Consider the following 17,604-nt stretch of genomic DNA (forward strand, 5'->3'; position numbering starts at 1 on the left):
AGATGCAGCCAGTTTATTTTCATAACCTTAAATGCCACTGCAAATAAGTATTCTATGATGAATGTACAAGCTATTTGTAAAGAATCTTTTATAAAGTCATTTTCCATGGAAACGGCACGATGAAATGCTTTGCATAAATAGCTGCTGAAATGTCTTTATATGGGTATGTACAACACCCACCTCAAAATGAAGTAATGATGAAGGATTTAAGGAAAAGTGTTTTAATTTTGAATTCTCTGAAGAAGTTTCTGTGCCACAGGTTTGAACTCCGTTTCCCAATAAAGTTTGTGATAATCTCTTAAATCACTGTCAATATTGTAATCCAGCGCTAATTCTTCATCTGCAGTAAGAGAAGTAAAGTACGTATCAGTCCATATTAAAACAATTATGTGCTTAAAAAGTTATTCACATAACTATCTGTGTAAAAGCTGGCTGTGTACTTTGGCTACTATATAAAGGACTTTGTTTCTAGTATGCACAGCTAAGGAGCAAGAATAGTGCCAATATGAGTGGCACATTCTGCATGTGTGAGCTGCAAAAGTTGAAGCTAGCTGAGTACTAACACATGGAAAGTTTCTCGTAGCTCCTGCAGTGGCACGTGAACTAGGTCCTGGCTTTATATCTGGACAGCTCAACATGAAATATGTACAAGTTCATTCTTTTAACCTTAGGGTTTAGGCTATCAAGCATTCAGTTCCTCTGCATATATTGCTCAGCCAAGTCACTGGACTATCTCACAATGGGCTTTATGTAGTCAAGCAAGGAAATAGCATATCTAAACAGTGCAGTTTCTGTTGTGTCTACCAGAACAAGTACCAACCCAAATTTCAAGGATAAAGCAATTATAAGTGTTATGATTCTACCAGTATGCATAGAGTTATCTCTTGTGGCCATTTGTGATCTGGTCCCAAGTTCAAGCTCTCCTCCCCTCCAGTGGGGTTGCTGGCAGTAGCATTGCAATAGCCAAGATTAATGTTAAAAAGTCTGCAGTGGTTATGAGGTGCTCACTGTTTAAAAACTTCTACAATATTCTAACATGGCATTGTAAGGACCTCACAGCGTCCTGCTGCATCTCTGTTTAATCTCCACCAACAGCCTGGCCAGAGAGACCCTCGCTTCATGGACCATCAAGTCTCAGCCCCAGGTCAGTCGGTGGTAGGGACTGACGTGGAGGAGTGCTAGGAGAGGGAGGGGAGAGCAGCAGAGTGGGGGTGTGCCAGCCGTGGCTGCCTCCAGGCAGCTACTCTGAGGCAGCCCCTCCCATCACACTGGCCTGTTTCTGCAGTCTGCCTGTCCAGCTGGCCAGAGAGATCCTCACCCCATGGACCATCCAGATGCAGTGCCAGATCAGTCGGTGGCAGGGACTAACCTGGTTAAATACTGAGAACAAGAGGAGAGCAGTGGTGCACCAGCTGTGGCCATTTGTAGGTGGCTACTCTGAAAAAGACATTCCTATCACGCTGGCCTATTTCTGGGTGGTGGTCCAGAGCAGTGGTTAACGGGCATTACCCATTACTTCCCGTTCAATGCTTGCTTGGGCTTGAGACTGGCTGTTGGCCAGTTGGGTGGGTGGTTTGCAGTTCTAGGCTACATGATGATAATGAATTGTTGAATTATTTTGTATTGCTGTTATTGCTTTAGGAATTTTATAAATTATGTAAATTGTATGTATTGCCTCATGTAGTTCTGATTCTGTTCAATATGAATTCTTGTACATTCATATTGTATTTTATTGGATCTTGTATATTGCTTTCATCTATTTTGTAACCTGCCCTGATAGCTTTTTATGGCTAAGGGGTGGTATAAAAATTAACATAACAACAACTACAACAGCAATAGCTACTACTGATACTCAAAGGCATATTCTTCTGAAAAAGATGACACCATTACAGTGAATAGCTGTTAACTAGAGCTATACCCCATGAATTTCTCTAATCTCCATTTAGAGCCCACTGTCCATTACCATGTCTTGGGCAGATTCCCTAAATAAAGATGGGTTGCATATGTGTAACTGTTGTTCTTTGAGTGGTCCACTATGTATTTACGTATCTGCACCTATATGGAGCCTCCCTTCAGAAAACATCTCTAGCTGAGAAATTGAGCTGGGAACCCCCTCTCCTACTGTCCCAATATACATCTATCCCATGGATTCATGCCAGCTCCAGTTTCTCTGAAACTACCAAATGTGGCCTGAAAACCAAAGGAGTAGTTCAGTACTAACATCAGCACAGGTGTAACAGTAAGAGAGAAACAGATTTTGGTTCCAGTCCTCAAGTTCAAGTTCGACATCATAGTAGGGCTCCTGGGTGGATGTACATACTATCACTTAAGAGTCACAGTTGAAGGTTAAGCAACCTGGCTTTCTCCTTTGCAGTCTCTGTGCATCACACATATGGGCAAGTAACAAGCTAAGTAACTCACTGGAGATGGGGTGATGTCATTACTGCAATATTGAAGCAAAGACTGTTCAGCCAAAAAAGCAGTCAGCTCAGGAGTGTACATCTAGCTTGTAATGCCAGATAAAAGTAGACAGCTTTGCCTCCATTGCAGCATGGCACAAATTGGTAAGAGGGCACCTCTCCCAAATGCAACAGTGGCGCTCATTCCTTGTATGGAATGGGCGCTTAACTGATCCAAGAGTTCTACTACTGGCACATGGTAGACCAGCCTGTTTGAACAATCCAGAACACTAATCACTGCACTGATATAGGCAGCCCTTTGTTCTTGTCACCATAATGTCAAGACTATCTAAGGGAGACTTAGACTAAGGCTGTCTCCGTATGTACCAACCTGATCACTGCCGTTGCCATCTGAGGCCCTTCCCCTAATGGAGTAAAAGGGGAGATGGCAAGGAGAAGGGCCTTCTCCATTATAGTTCCCCAACTGTGGAACTCACTTCCACCTGAGATCGGGCTGCCATCATCTTTTTATTTCTTCAGACACCAACTCCAGAAGGAGGACAACCTTGTCCATATGGAAGATCATGTAGCAGGATATATTTGTATGGCACAAAATTCACCAGACCTTTATTGCATTGAGGAACATGAAGACGAGCCATAAATATGTTGTTGCATGATTCAAAGAGTTCCATTATAAGGGCATGAAGCATCACTGAAAGCTTTCAAGATGGTGATGGAGTGCAAATCAGGGGAACAAGATTCTGCAAGTGGAGAGGGGCTGGCAGAGAAGAAGGAAGATCACCTGTCTGGGACTGTGTCTGCCTCCATTAGTTTTTAAGCAGGTTTGTAAGGTGGATCTGCTAGACCAGAGGTCTCAAACTCGCGGCCCGCGGGCCAAGTGCCTGGACGGGTGGGGCACGGGGGAGGGGCCCTGCGGCCTTCAAAGCGCCGGCGGTGCCCGGACCGGCCTGCGGGAGCGATGCGGGATGAGTGGCCCACCACCACCGCCGTGGTGGAATACTTGATGCGGCCCAGCCTCACCCAGACGCTACTTCCAGCGGCCCCCAGGTAAGTTGAGTTTGAGAGCCCTGTGCTAGAGGTATAGCACTTTGAGAGGGTGTAGGTCCACTGAACAGAATCGATTTTGACTTTAAAGTGGTTATTACCTCATATTAGAACATATTAGTTCTTGAAAGCTTAATCTTGAAAGATAAGAAGATGAACAAAAGTTAGGGACAAGAGAAGTTTCCTTCAAGGCTACCAGAATGGCTGTTGAAAAGGAACTGAGGGAAAGGGTAGGAAGATGCTGGGGGACATGCATACTGGGCTTGAAAGAAGGAATTCACGCCTAGATTGCTTAGCTAGCAAGGTTTCCTGAATGAGGCTCTGCACAGCCACACAGCCCAGAGACCATGAAGAGCTATGTGTTCTAAGAAATACTTTCATCTGTTCCGAGGTTACTTCACTAGGTAAGTAAGAAGGCCAGAATTTTTTAATAGTATAAGAGAAGAAAGAAAATATTCTCTTTCCCTCTATGATTTTCATGATTTTCTTAACTTCCACCATGACCCTTGCTTAGACTCTCTTCCATCCAGCTTTTCATAGGGAAGATGTGGTAGCCATCTTATGTCTAAAGTCTGATACATTTTTGAGAGGGAATAACCAGAACTGTAAAAAATATTCTAAGAAAGCCACTGCCATCAGAGCAGGCAGTACTGTGCTAGATGGACAAAAGAGTCTGTCCTGGTATAAGGCAGTTACTGAACACTCCTTGTTTTTATTCCAGTCATCAAGGACGCATAGTGAGACTGGCTTTTCAGCTTACCTAAAAATGATGCAAGGAGAATCACCAGGGTGTTTGCATCATCCTCTGCAAAGCAGGACTCAGCACTAGTAATGTTCTCACTGTAGTTCCACAAAGTTTTGCATATCAAACAAGCCAGCTGCCAGTCTGTTGGCCCAAAGTCTTTCAAACAATCGATTAACCTTTTGTATTAATGGGGGGAAAGTTAAAATAAACAGTTTTGTAGCTGTCATTAAAAGTCAGCAAACTTGAATATATAGAATCTTGTAGGAAAAAAAATATATGCTGGACTCCTATTTCTCCCCTCCCCACAATGCTAATTTCACAAAAATCAGGCATTTTATCCTTTAGTGTCTATTCATGATCACTTTTTGAACTCACTTTTTGATTCCTCCTCCTTCATTCAGTATACTACGCCTGCTTTTATCCACAGTAAGGTTGAGAAGAACTCCACAGGCCGAAAAGCAGATGTCTTGGTGTTTAGCATCAAGCAATGCAATCATGAACTTGTACACTAGAGAGTACAAGAAGGAGCCACTATGTCAGAGAACAAATTTGTCTTGAAGCATCTGTACAGTATTCATTAGACAAGTTATGTGCAGAGTTTGAAGCACTTATAACTATCTAGAAATGGTATCTGGTGCATTACTGAAATATTGCACTGCTGCTCCAAAGGAGATACTCATAGGTGTCTAATGTTGAAAAACACTGGAATAAAACTTGAGTTACCCTTCAGTATAGCAAATATAGTAAAATGTATTTTACTAATCAGCTACACTTCGCTGTTGCTAACCCTCTAACTGAAATTACCTAATCTGATAACGTTAGAATGCCCTTCAAGCTTAGGGGGCCAAAGAAGGAGACTACCTCAGATTTTAATCCTAAGGACTATGGTGAGTGCATCTGGAACTGAACCCTCTTGTGCAGAAGTCCATATGCTTTCAAAATCACACCCTTACTGTGTAGATCACATTATCAATCTCGGACTTTTAAAATATGAACAAACAACACTCCACTTACAAGTCTAGTTCTAGTCTATATGGCTTGATCACTTAATGGGATAGTAACTCACCCTTTCGCTGTATAATGAAGTCACAAATTTCTTGGTATTGAGAAAGATTACCAAAGACTCGAATAGCCTCCAGAATTCCATCCATATTGCTGCTCATTAGGAGTTTTAAAAGCACTGATGGTTAGCAGAAAAGTGGAAAAAGATGCATTATTGCTGTTCAAGAAACCAGATCTCTTTCTGTTACACCAAAAAATTCCAATTGGTATGCAGGAGTATAGTTCCTTTGAATATGAAGGTGCCATTGTAGCTAACAGCTACCAACCAACACAAAGCAAACTGAATGTGGATAGGAAAATGACTATTTTCAAAGTATGTGCAAGGGATGAGCAAAAGCTTTAAATGAAAAGGAAAGAAGATGGTCTCTACGATAAAATGAAAATTATATCAGGGGAGCAGTTAAAATTGCTGGGTTCAGGAAAAATGCATGGAGGTAGTAGCATTTATCTTGTATTCCAAATCAGACTAGAAAGAAAGGAACTATCAATGTTGTCTGTAAGGGAATAGAATTAGGGTAGGGACAGGCAACATGGTGCTGACAGACATGTTCTTTGGTGCCCATCGAGACAACCTACTCCCCCCAGTTTTTATTTATTATAACTGACAGCTGGCATTGCCTCAAAACAAAGATAGACCCTCTAGTTGCTGCCATCTTGATTTCCCATTAATGCCTCTGGGCAGATTATTTTTCCTTTGTGACTAGCCGTGCCCACCTACAGCAGCCATTTTATGTCCAGGGCAGTTTCTCAAATTTTCAAATGTGCTCATGAGTTAGAGAACAGCAATCCTTAGAGGTACTGCTAAAAATAAAGCTACTTTGTCTTTATTCATGGCCATATCAACATATGGATGTATGGCTATTAGACATGCAAATTTTACTTATGCCTATTAAGCTAGCAGGGCAGACCTCCTCATGAGGTCTGCTCTGCAGGAGTTATGCTTTGGACACAAAATATCTTCTGCTATTTTCAAGGTCTTTCCTCGCAGCAGGACGTGCCTTTAAACATTGTCAGATGGTTCTCTAGACAAGAAGGTTGCATTGACCTCAGATGTGCTACACACTACGACATTTTAAGTTCCAAGTTCAGACATACATTGCAATTGTACATTGCATATGGCAGAACCTAATGACAATATCCGTCCTCACAAGCAGTCCACTGAAACCAGCCCTTTTGATCAGACACCACACTTTCCCATATCTTTTGGATCTTTGTTTAAATGACCTAAGTACAAAGGATAAATCATAAGATTCACTAGTAGCATGTTGGTGTGTATGCAGGTATATAAACTTCTGATATTCTCTCCCTGCCGCACACATACCTCGGTCTGCTTTTTTATCCTATCCCAACCCTTCATGTGCCCCTTGATCTCAGCCTCTCCTGACTCTTGATTGTGCTTCTGTCCTCACCAGTATTATAAGCAACATCTTTCTTCAAACTGGTTCCTTCCTGATTCTCCTATTCTTAAAAAAATAAAAGGCAGAAAAAGTCCTAGACCCATCCTATCTTTCCAATGATCATTCAAGCTCCCTCCTATCCTGGCCTCAGAACACTGAGGCCTGGAACAAGCTGTTTACTTCCAGTTTCTTGACTTCTTGTCTTCTACCTCTGATCCCAACATTCACCTGACACTCCTTTCACAAAAATTACCTATACACCAAAACACCACTATTTTAGTCCTTGCTGACCGTGACCTCTCTCCCTGTACATTGACTAGAAGCCTTGGTATTTTCTTTCTTGCTTCTCTATTCATGTAACTATTCTAGAACAGTTTCCAATTATTCTTTAAATATGGCTCCAATTACTAAAATAAAATACTTAGGATATGATAAATTCAAGCAAATATTTGCCCTCCCACAAGATTGGCAACAGAAGCCCTCCTCCGGGAACCCTCTGTGAAAGATGTTAAGAGACAGAGTATCCAGAGGAGGACCTTCTCTGCGGTGGCGCCCCGACTATGGAATGCGCTCCCTAGAGAGGTCCACCTGGCACCATCATTATATGGTTTTTGGCATGAGGTTAAAACCTTATTATTCGATCAATATTTTAGTAAGTTTTAATATCGAATTTTATTATTGTATTTTATTAATTGCAGCCAGAGTGGGTTGTCAATTTATTTATGCTGTTAGCCACCCAGAGACGTTAGTAATTGGACGGCATACAAATTTTATAAATAAATAAATAAAAATATTCTAAGGCTAGAAACAGAATATGGGAAGATTGATGTTAATGACTGCTCATCTAATATTTTTGAGCTTTTTACTTCAAGCTTCCCATGTGATGTCATAATTATCCCATCTGAAAATGAAAGGGCAACTTTGAATTAAGATTTATGTTTCTTGACCATTTTTAGTGGCAGCCAAGTTGCAAATGCAGACAGATGACAGCAGAATGAAAGAAGTTAACTGACCATTCCACAGCCCAATTAGTTCACAAACTGTCTTCATCTTTAAGGGTAAGTAGGGCATCCTCCAAAAGAATTTTACTTGTGGAAGTAAGCTTTAACAACTATTACAGAATAATCTGAAAAATTGAGAAGGTTAATAGCACCACTTTCTGTTAATGCTGCCGTTATTTCTTGATTGTTTCATATTCATGGGAAATGTTTCTATTACAAAGTAGAAAGCTGAGACAAAACTGATTTTTTAAAATCCTTACACTCTGCAATATATGATTTCTTCTCCCGGATTACAGAATTCTTCACTTGGTAAAATGATAAATTATTGATTGTTGCAGTAGTATTAATAACCAGCTCTTCACATTCTTCAACTGATTTGTATTCTGGTGATTTAGAAAAGAAAACATGACATTTGTCAAAGCATTGGCAATCTGTGAAGCTCATCACAACTTCAGACTATACCACAAAACACACCAAAGACTATATAAAAGAAAACATGAGGAAAAGTTCTGCAAACACCTGTTCTTGATTTCAATCAAGTTGTTTTGTGCTATTCCAAAATTCTTTAATCACAACTGTTTTTCCAACTAGGAATGCATATGTGCTTATTCCTCTCGCTAGAAACTTAGTATTTTCACATTACCATCTTAATAAATGATATGCAGCACCACTTGTGAAAATTTTGCGGGGGAGAGGAGAGACACTTCAAAGAGATGTCAACACCAAACCCTATTTATAATTACCGATCACTTGATAACGCTTGTCTAAATAGGATCTCAGATTTACATATATTTAGACTTCTAGTATAGTCATAGAATGTAGAATCAAGTGGATTAATGGCTTTTGTGGAGCCCAGCAATTCTGCTTCATGTCAACAACAGAGAGTTAGTGTAACATAGCAGGTTAAAGGACTTGATGCATATAAGGAAGCCCCAGTTCAAATCTAAACAGGTGATTTTAGGCAGGTCTCCTCAGCTTCAACCTCCCATCTGCAATACAGAGCATAACAGTTACTTCCCTCACAGGCCTGACGTAAGAGTTGCAATTAAATAAACCACATGGAATGCACAGATTATAGTACAGCCTTACAATTTATGCACAGATTATATCTTTATAGCTTGTGTTCCTTTTTATTTGCTGCATAATATTATAGACAAAGCTACTACAATTTTAAATGCACTAACCAAAAACTAAATTCCACATAATTGTGTAAAGGAGCATAGTGTTAGTGATGGGTTTCATGGTACATGAACTCCAGACTATGTTCAGCCTTGTTTTTCCAGCAAGCAGGAAAAGGCCGATAGATGGATGGATGGATGGATGGATGGATAGATAGATAGATAGATAGATAGATAGATAGATAGATAGATAGATAGATAGGATTGCCTGGTTTTCATGAGAGACTACAAGCTGTTACGTGGGCAATTTTAGTTTCCAGAAGAAATTCTTGAGCTTTAGGAAAGGCAATCAGCAGACAAAGTCCAATTGCTTTGGCTTACAGGGGGTGACAAAAGGGAATTGCCGGCATGTAGTATGGGGGACAGCAGCAACTTAAGCTGTAGGTGGGGATGACAATCCATGACAGCGGACAAAGCTTTTGTGGGGGAAAAGAATGCTCAGAGAACTTGGCTGTATGGCCAGCTCTGTGTATTCCATATTTACAACACATTATCCATTGGCCAGAGAACCAAAGGCCACTTGGAGGCTGCCCCCATCCCTGCAGAATAAACAGCATGGTAAAGGCAGCTACATACATTAGCCAGCAAAGTAACAGGTGCAGGGAGTTCTATTCTTCTCTACAAAAACTCCAAAAGTAAGATCTGCCTGGATTTTGCTTTTTTCCTCCACCCTCTCAATACCTTTTCCTTTTTTGTCATGACTTTTAGTTTGTGATCTATTCTTAATCTATGTAAATCACTCTGGAATCCCTGTGTTTTTGTGTGAAAAGCATGGCATTTGTTAGCCAATTGATTTCAGTACTTTAGCTTTATGTAAGTTACTTAATTTAAGGACTTTAAGTTTTAGGTTAGGCTATGTTTTAGCTTACTTTAGGTTATTTCACTATGGGAAACTCAAGCATGAATGTTTCCTTATCTACAGATGATACAATTCAAAACAGTTCTTACCTAGTACTGTAATAAGTAATGCCACAATGTGATGGTTAGTTGCTAGACTTGCACCTACTCTAGGATGAATGGACAAATTGGCAATCACTCTTATAAGTTTGATGAGGACATCTTCTTCTTCAGAAGGATGCTTGTGATTTTTTAATTCACTGTCATTTTTCCACAATTTACTATTAGAGTCAGCTTCACAATGAGTTTGGAATAACGTTATCAAGGTATTAATACTTCCTTGCATCTCAAAAAATTCTTCTCGAGCCTGATTGTTCTTCGCTGTTAAATTGCCAAGAATGAAAATGATTCGGATGACTAAATCCTGGAATTAAAAAAAAGTAAATAACCCTGCTGTTAAAGCAACTAATTTGTGAAAAAATGGGTTATTTCTATTCAGATCTTCTGTACTTCAAGATGAAGGAATACACAACATACAATCGTTGCATTAAACACACAAAATAAAACCATTTCCTTTCTGTCCCATTTTTAGCATAGACATAACATCAAGTAATTTAATGAATGATCCCATGGATCTGCAACAGCTTTGGAAGGCCCTAGGATTTTTCAGATTTCCAACAGCAAGGTTAGAAAATTGCAAGGCTATGCTCTGTTCTTGGAGCCAGGACTCAGAGGTCCACCCTTCTCCATAGCAGCTGGTGTGGAAAGAAGCCCTCCAGTTGCTCTCTAAGGTCAGGAAAATAACCTCAAAGGGGTGTAAATGGGGGTACTTTGATGTCCTGCAGCCACTCCAGTCTCCTCTGCTCCGAGGTGATCCTGCTAGATGGGCAAAAAAGCCTATCTGATAAAAACGCAGAGTGGGAGGACAGGGAGACCAAGATCATGTCTGCTTGTTCTGAAATGGATGCCCAAAAGCCTCCCCATTTATGAGCTTATGGGCATTCCAATAGGATTATACTCTTATAGAAACACAGATTGCCTAGCAATATTTTCAAAAAGCAACTTGGTACAATGTTAGGCTCACACATTTAGGAACAGGCTCAACAGAAGGTTTAAGTAAAATTATTTATGATTGCAGAGATAAGATTTACAATGTAATCATAGTGGCTTGTTCACATGTCTACTCTCTATCAATCATTTTTCCAGCTTTGGTCTTCACTGTCCACATCTGTGATATAGATGTGGACAGTGAAAACTGTCTTATGGTCAATCCCCATCCCTACACTCACCTGGGAAACACAGTTTGACAGAGAGGATTGGAAATGTGTTATACAGAATTTTCAGCACCTTCATCATTTACAATTTCCAGGATTTTTAGGGAAAATAATTATAGTGATATGCTAGTTGAATGATATAAAAGCAGCATACGTTTGTAGTATTGATCTGTCCACTGGTTCAAGAACAGTTTTCAAAAACCTTAAGTTTTTGGCTGCTTCTGCTGAAAATGGAAAAAACAACATAGACTGGAGGGGAAATCTATTTTTTGAATAGATTTCACACCCTATTTATGTCCCTTTCTGTCTCTCTGCCTAATTTGCAACACTTGTAAAACTATTTAATGCCTGGCACTATAAAAACTTTAGAGCCATGAGGTACACATTTTCTGTTGAGGTAAGGCATAACAACTCATTTATTCTAATATGTAATATTTGTGACTTTCATCAACATAAAAACGTACGTCATGCAAATAATAGATCAGATGAATATACAATGCAAACAAGCATGATACAGCTAGGCTGATATATGTTGTGATTTTTCCCCACCTACAGTTCCCCATCACCACCCAAAAAGAAATTACCAGTAATACCATGCTTCTCTTTGTATTGACAGATTTAAATTTAATTAAGTACTGTAAGTTTCTCCATTTTTCACACAAGGTTATGGTATGGACTCAGAGAGCCAATAACATCTCAGGTTACCTCAGTTCAGTTATGAAAAGCTGCAACATTACCAGACTGGGGCACTGTGTGCCTGACCAATCATAACTGGTGGCCTGAAGCTGAATACACACTTCTGTGGGTGGTAAGACAACTGAGTGAAGTCAATGACCTGGTATGCCTGACACATCATGGGTAACTAGCTGTGGTAGTGTGGTGGCCTGGCTGGGACTTGCAGGAATCCCAGCTGTTGAGTGCAAGACCTGGCGCAGCAGCACCGATGCTGGTACCACCTGCCACTACCAAGAGTAAAACAAACCCAATCTCAAAGTGAGGCTCCAGCAGCACTCAGTTCCTCGGAACCCTTGTCTAGAGATCCCCCTGAAGTCTCTTGTGCTGGGCTTCATTTAGTCCTTGGGGAACTACAGCTAGATTACATGTTTTTTTTCAACACAGTGCATGCAAACTGGGTGTGAAAGGAATGCGAATATGACGAATAGCATGGTGCACCCTCTTCTAAACCTCTCCCTTTTCACCCCAAACACATAGTCTGGGCTTTGGTGAGAAATGAGGAAATGATGTATTAAGGGTTCAGGAAAAAGTAAAAGGTCCAAAAAGGCTAATCACTTACCAAAAGCATTCAGCACTTTAAAGTGACAATTCCATGGTAAATGACAAATAAATAGCAAATCTAGTCTAGCTAACTTAGCGCTAAGTTGCCCACCTGGTTCTTTGAAGAGCACAGTCTCTGTGCTTTCCTGGTGATTGTGTCAGATCTGTCCTCTGCTCTGGAGAAACCTATAGCCTAGCACCTGTACTATTTATTAGATTAGAACTGTTTAAGGAAAACCTTGACGCAACCTCCTCTGTGGCCTTGCCTAAACCACTTCCTGGGAGAGTTGATCTTAGCACCAATACCACTGCAGTGTATTTCTTTTCCTCTCGAGTATATCTCTTTTGGTCCTTTCCACTTTGCCTGGGCAGAGATTCTAAAGGAATCTCTTGCTTTTTTGTTGCTGACTGTACACTAATTACTCATTCCCAGCAATAGGATTCTTCACTGTTCAGCAACTGGACAGTTTACTAGTCAACAGGGTTGCCAAGTGGGGCTGTTTGGCCATGGTATGACTTCTGCCAGGGCGTCTGCACTGTAATGCCAGCAACTGGATTACTTGGCCTTTAGGATTGGCAAAGACCTGCTACAATTTGCAAAAGTGAGATTTCTTTGTATTGGATTTGAATAAGATGAAGTCTGTAGATTTGACTGAGTAGGGCAACTCAAATGGCTTCCTGTATGGTTCATATTCATATTAGTGGGATTTAATTTTCCTTTTTATCAGTCAATCAAAAGAAAAGACAGATGCAATCCAGCACAGTTATGAACACTTGAGTCAGATACGTGCTGTACCATTTACCTCTAATTTCCCTACCTTAAAACTATGCAGTCAATATAAAAGAAATGACAAAGTGACTTCTGAAGTATGAAATATAGTGAATGTTTGCGATTTACTCTTAACTAGATAAGTGAGCATTAATAAATAATGTAAGCTGGGGTTGAATTGTTCTGACTTATTCTAAAGTATAAAAACATGTGTTACCCTATACATGTAGCAGAACATGTGCTTCCTGTATTAAAGCTGATTTTGAGACTATCTATCCTAAAACATTGGCGCCATAGTTCTAGATGTACCTACACTGAGATAAGTCCCTCAAATGTTTACAGTGCTGCAATGTCAAACACGGAGGAGTCCAGCCTGGTGCAACCACATTAGCCAGGGGAACCCATGGTTGTCTTTTGGCTCAGTCACTACAGAGATACCCTTGGGAATTTGTATATATCTGAGGTAGCTTCTTTTGCCTCTTAGTATTAAGCATTATAACTGTCTCATTTTAAAAGGTAAAGCTATATATATTGAAAATGTGACAGAACACATTTACTAGGAAATATGTTCCGCTGAAACTAATGGGATGTAAAATACCACAAAATAGTTGTTCATACATCATTTTGGTCTTGCTGGTCATGCTCCATGTAATTAATTCAGTAAAAAAAAGGGCCTTCGTACAAATAATTCTTAGGACACCAGCTACAACTCCTTGTCACTGCGGATAAAATCCATTAGTTTCTACTGAGTTCTGCTTAGGCACAAGCCAACTGCCCACCTTCTATGTTAGGGAAATGTCAAGGATTATCTAGTTAGGATCCTGAATTAGTATGTACCATTTTATCCCCTCAATATTTTGGGTATTTATCCATGTGGATTTATTTATTTAATTAATTTGTATGAAGGTTGCCTATTAGCATAGTCTGGTTTACCAGACTATCCTCACTATAGTTTCCACAAATATGTTTGACAACCAAGTCATCTTGTTGTACTTCACATTGTACATAGTTAACCATTAAAAATGGTACACAAATAAACAGATGATTATGAAGTGAGATTAACTGGTATATTGACTTTAGGAATTCTTTTAGATCACTTACTGGTAGAGAATTTTTTAAAAAAATATTCCACATCTTGAGTTCTCTTAGAAGATTTAGATAAAGATTTGGTCCTTGTAAATCATTACCACTTAAACTATGAGCCCATTTCTTTTTGTTTGCATTACAATAGACATTTCAATATGTTAGTCTTCTTCTGAAATTAATAAGCATTTCCTGTATTTCCCCCAGAGATCTAAATAGTAAACATATTTCTGTTTATCTATGAAGTATTATTCTTGGGGCATGGTTTAAACCGCTATGCTGCCGGGTGGTCGATCGAAAGGTCGCCGGGTCAAATCTACACTACGGGGTGAGTTCCCGTTGCTCCGTCCCAGCTCCTGCCAACCTTGCAGTTTGAAAGCATGCAAATGCAAGTAGATAAAAAGGTACCGCCTCAGTGGGAAGATAACAGCATTCCATGCATTTCAGTGTTTAGTCATGCTGGCCACATGACCATGGAAACGGTCTACGGACAAACGCTGGCTCCTTTGACTAGGAAACGGAGATGAGGACCACCCCCTAGAGTCAGACATGACTGGACTTTAATGTCAAAGGGAAACCTTTACCTTAACTTTTATTATTCTCTAAGGCTTAAATCCTAAACATTTTTCTGAAAATAAATTTCATTCTGTGGAGCTCTCATCTGTATAGACATATGTAGGATTGCATGGTAAGTGCTAGAGGGACACATCTTCAAAGGCAGGAAGCACCTCCTTGGTCTCAAGTAGTATTAAACTGACTGCCAGGGGAGTGGCTGCCCAGCTTCCTAAACTAAACTTGAAAAGGTAAAACTTTTCAACCGAAATGTGTTCAGTGAGCCAAGTCCAGAGCCCATGTTATTTCATTCAATATGATGAACAATTATTTTTAAAAGGTTATTTTCCTTACTCAGTTTAGTCATTCCAAAATATCAGTTATGATACATAAGCATTTGTACCATAATATTTAAGAGATTGAACGATGAGTTAGGCTATGATTCAATAATCAAATGCATATGTGCACACATGCATGTGTGTGCGTGAGTACACACACACACACACACAGAGGCAGGTTTCAAAAAAGTTCTAAAAAAATAAGAAACTTTAAGGAAGCATACATTTCCCAAAATTATGTGGGGGACAACTTTCTTCAAGGGCACAAACGTGTTATTTGTTATTTTGGTAACACAACATTTCTCATGTGAATAGGAGCTTCCAATGTGAGTAGCAGGTCAGATCCAGCTTTCTTCCCACCAGACTTCTTTCTCATGCTTGGCACTGACCTGGAAGTGAGCCAAGCTGAGATCAAGTCTGCAAACGCTCAGGAACACTAGCAGATTAATTTGCAAAGTATGCAAAGCACATCATTCTTTCTGCAAGACATATGCTGTGTAATTTTTTTTGCACAAAATATAAACATGAAGTAATTCTTTGTGCAAAGTATGCAAACCCACAAGCCACATCTGCAGAAGCAGAACTCTGTTCGAACTTACTTCTTGTTGGACACCCATGTAAATGCTTCATGTGAGGTGGGTTTAGGGAATGGAGAAAGTAGGCCAGAGTCCAGGGAGCTGCTGTGGAAATCCAATGGATTCCCACCCTTAAACTGGATTCCTCACACATCCCTACAGGGTGCCAATCCAGAACAGCCCCTGTTGCCTGCCGTTTTCTTCTTTTTTAGCTATATATACAACTGTCCATTGAAGATCTCATTTACTTTGTCCTTGTTATTCTTCTTCTTATGAATTTTCAGTGGTAATTGGAGCCAAAGGGAAAAGGGGTGCAGCCAAGCACCAAAGCACAAAACCAGTAGCATACTGTGCTCAGTGTACTCTTACTGCCAGAAACTAAGCCTTAGTAGGGGCATTTAAAGCTTTTGGGATGGGGGTTATGTGGAGGAAGAACAAAAGCCAGGAAATCGTCAAACAATCTATGGTTTGAAGAAGGGCCAAATTGGGAGCCCAGGAGATTCAAATGCAGTTCCCAGGCCTGAAGTTCTCCAGTCCCGATTTGAAGCGAAGGGTGAGCAATGCAAAGCATACACTGTTTCCTTCCCAGCTTATCTAGCTTTGCTCAGCAGCAGGCTTTGTATTCAGAAAGCCTAGGCCAGCCAGCTATAGCACAAAGGGTTTATGCTGATCATCCCTGATGCGAAGTATCCGAGAAAAAAATATATAAATATTCAAAAAAATTACTCATCTGTGTGCTAAGAAGGGGCAAGTTAATCAATAGTCTCTCCTTTATGTTGTCTTGAACTTTAATCTAAACTAAGTCCATTTCAATAATTCACTACTAAGAAAAACTTGTCAACATTTAAAATGTCTATCTTGTAAAATGCACATGAAAGTGGGTCACTGAAAATGGGCTTACATGCATATGATACCACAGACACATCAGAGGATTAAAATATAAAAAGCGGGAGATGAAAAAACTGACCTGCTTCTTTGGGTGTTTGTTTAGCAGGGCTAAAAATAAGATGTAACATCTGGAGCAATCTGCCAAAGCTGTACAGCAGTCATTGAAGGAAGAAAGTTTGCTGTATATTTAAAAATAATAACATATATAAGTAGGGTATTTTAATGTAAGTTTCCCCCACCCAAGGCAATTAATTCATTTTGCTTTTAAATATTTTTCAGGGCACACTTTGAAAAGTCAGTATCCTACCTATCCTCTAGTGCAGTTCAGTAAAAATACCTTTAACTTTATGGGTAACTTTACTGAGAACTGCAATGAATGAGTTACTAATCTGATTGCATGGAGTAATGCCAGCTGGAACCTGAATCTGATTTATTTCCAAATACAGTGGAAGAAGATGACAAGAAACCCTCCTTTGGGGCTAGCCAGAAAGCAGACACTAGGGTTTCTTACAGACAAAGCCAAAGCCATATTTCAAGCAGGAAAAATAGACCAAGAATGAAATTGGAGACAAGATCAGGAGTAATCTTTAACTTCATCAACATTTATCCCACAATTTCTTTGGAACTCTACATGTCAATTCTTCAATATTCATAGACTAGGTTGTGAGAAGGAAAGGAGCAGGTAGGAGAGAGGAGCAGGGAAATGAAAAAAAGGGCAGTAGTGGAAGACAAGAGAAAGTGGCAGAAACAGGAGAACTGAAGTCTTTTAAGAGAAGGACAATGGTTGCTGGGAGGGGAGAAATAGACCAAGCAAGATATAGAGGCTTCAGCTATCCGGTTACAAGAACTGGTCAATAGTATAGGTCTTTATAGCTGTGCACTATCCCCATTAACAGTTGTATTTAGGAACCTATACATGCAAAGTAACATGTTTTCCTATCTATTTCCTACATTTTTTACAGCTTCTGCAAGGGGGTTTTAAGATTAGCTGGCCATTCCTGAATCAAAGACAGATCAAACATTTAGTTAAGAACCACTGTACAGCTTGAGGAGTGGAAGCTCACTTATTTGTAAATACAGCCTGTATCCATGGATGAAACATGTAGCTAGGTCCTATGTTGGCCTACACAAAGCAAATACAAGCTGCTTTACAGGAGACAATGGGA

General features: G+C 40.0%; 1 protein-coding gene across 2 annotated transcripts in view; it reads right to left on the reverse strand.

Annotated features, from left to right (window-relative positions):
* Nucleotides 1-200: 200 nt before the first annotated feature.
* The window catches only part of ARMC2 (armadillo repeat containing 2), a 58,939-nt gene continuing 41,535 nt past the window's right edge, over nt 201-17,604 (reverse strand). The window contains exons 13-20 of one of the 2 annotated variants that reach the window (XR_006414404.1): nt 16,518-16,617; nt 9,796-10,108; nt 7,930-8,052; nt 5,276-5,389; nt 4,585-4,717; nt 4,225-4,385; nt 2,791-3,024; nt 201-340 (exon numbers count right to left, since the gene is read on the reverse strand). Coding sequence is in view for 1 of the 2 variants with exons in the window: in XM_044426834.1 (XP_044282769.1) it covers nt 222-340; nt 4,225-4,385; nt 4,585-4,717; nt 5,276-5,389; nt 7,930-8,052; nt 9,796-10,108; nt 16,518-16,617 (1,063 nt within the window). In the remaining variant the exon portion in view is untranslated. The remainder of the gene's footprint in view (nt 341-2,790; nt 3,025-4,224; nt 4,386-4,584; nt 4,718-5,275; nt 5,390-7,929; nt 8,053-9,795; nt 10,109-16,517; nt 16,618-17,604) is intronic. The other variant, XM_044426834.1, reaches the window with a different exon arrangement.

The sequence above is a fragment of the Varanus komodoensis genome, unplaced genomic scaffold, assembly GCF_004798865.1.
Source record: "Varanus komodoensis strain SLA01 unplaced genomic scaffold, ASM479886v1 scaffold1, whole genome shotgun sequence".
Lineage (NCBI taxonomy): Eukaryota > Metazoa > Chordata > Lepidosauria > Squamata > Varanidae > Varanus > Varanus komodoensis.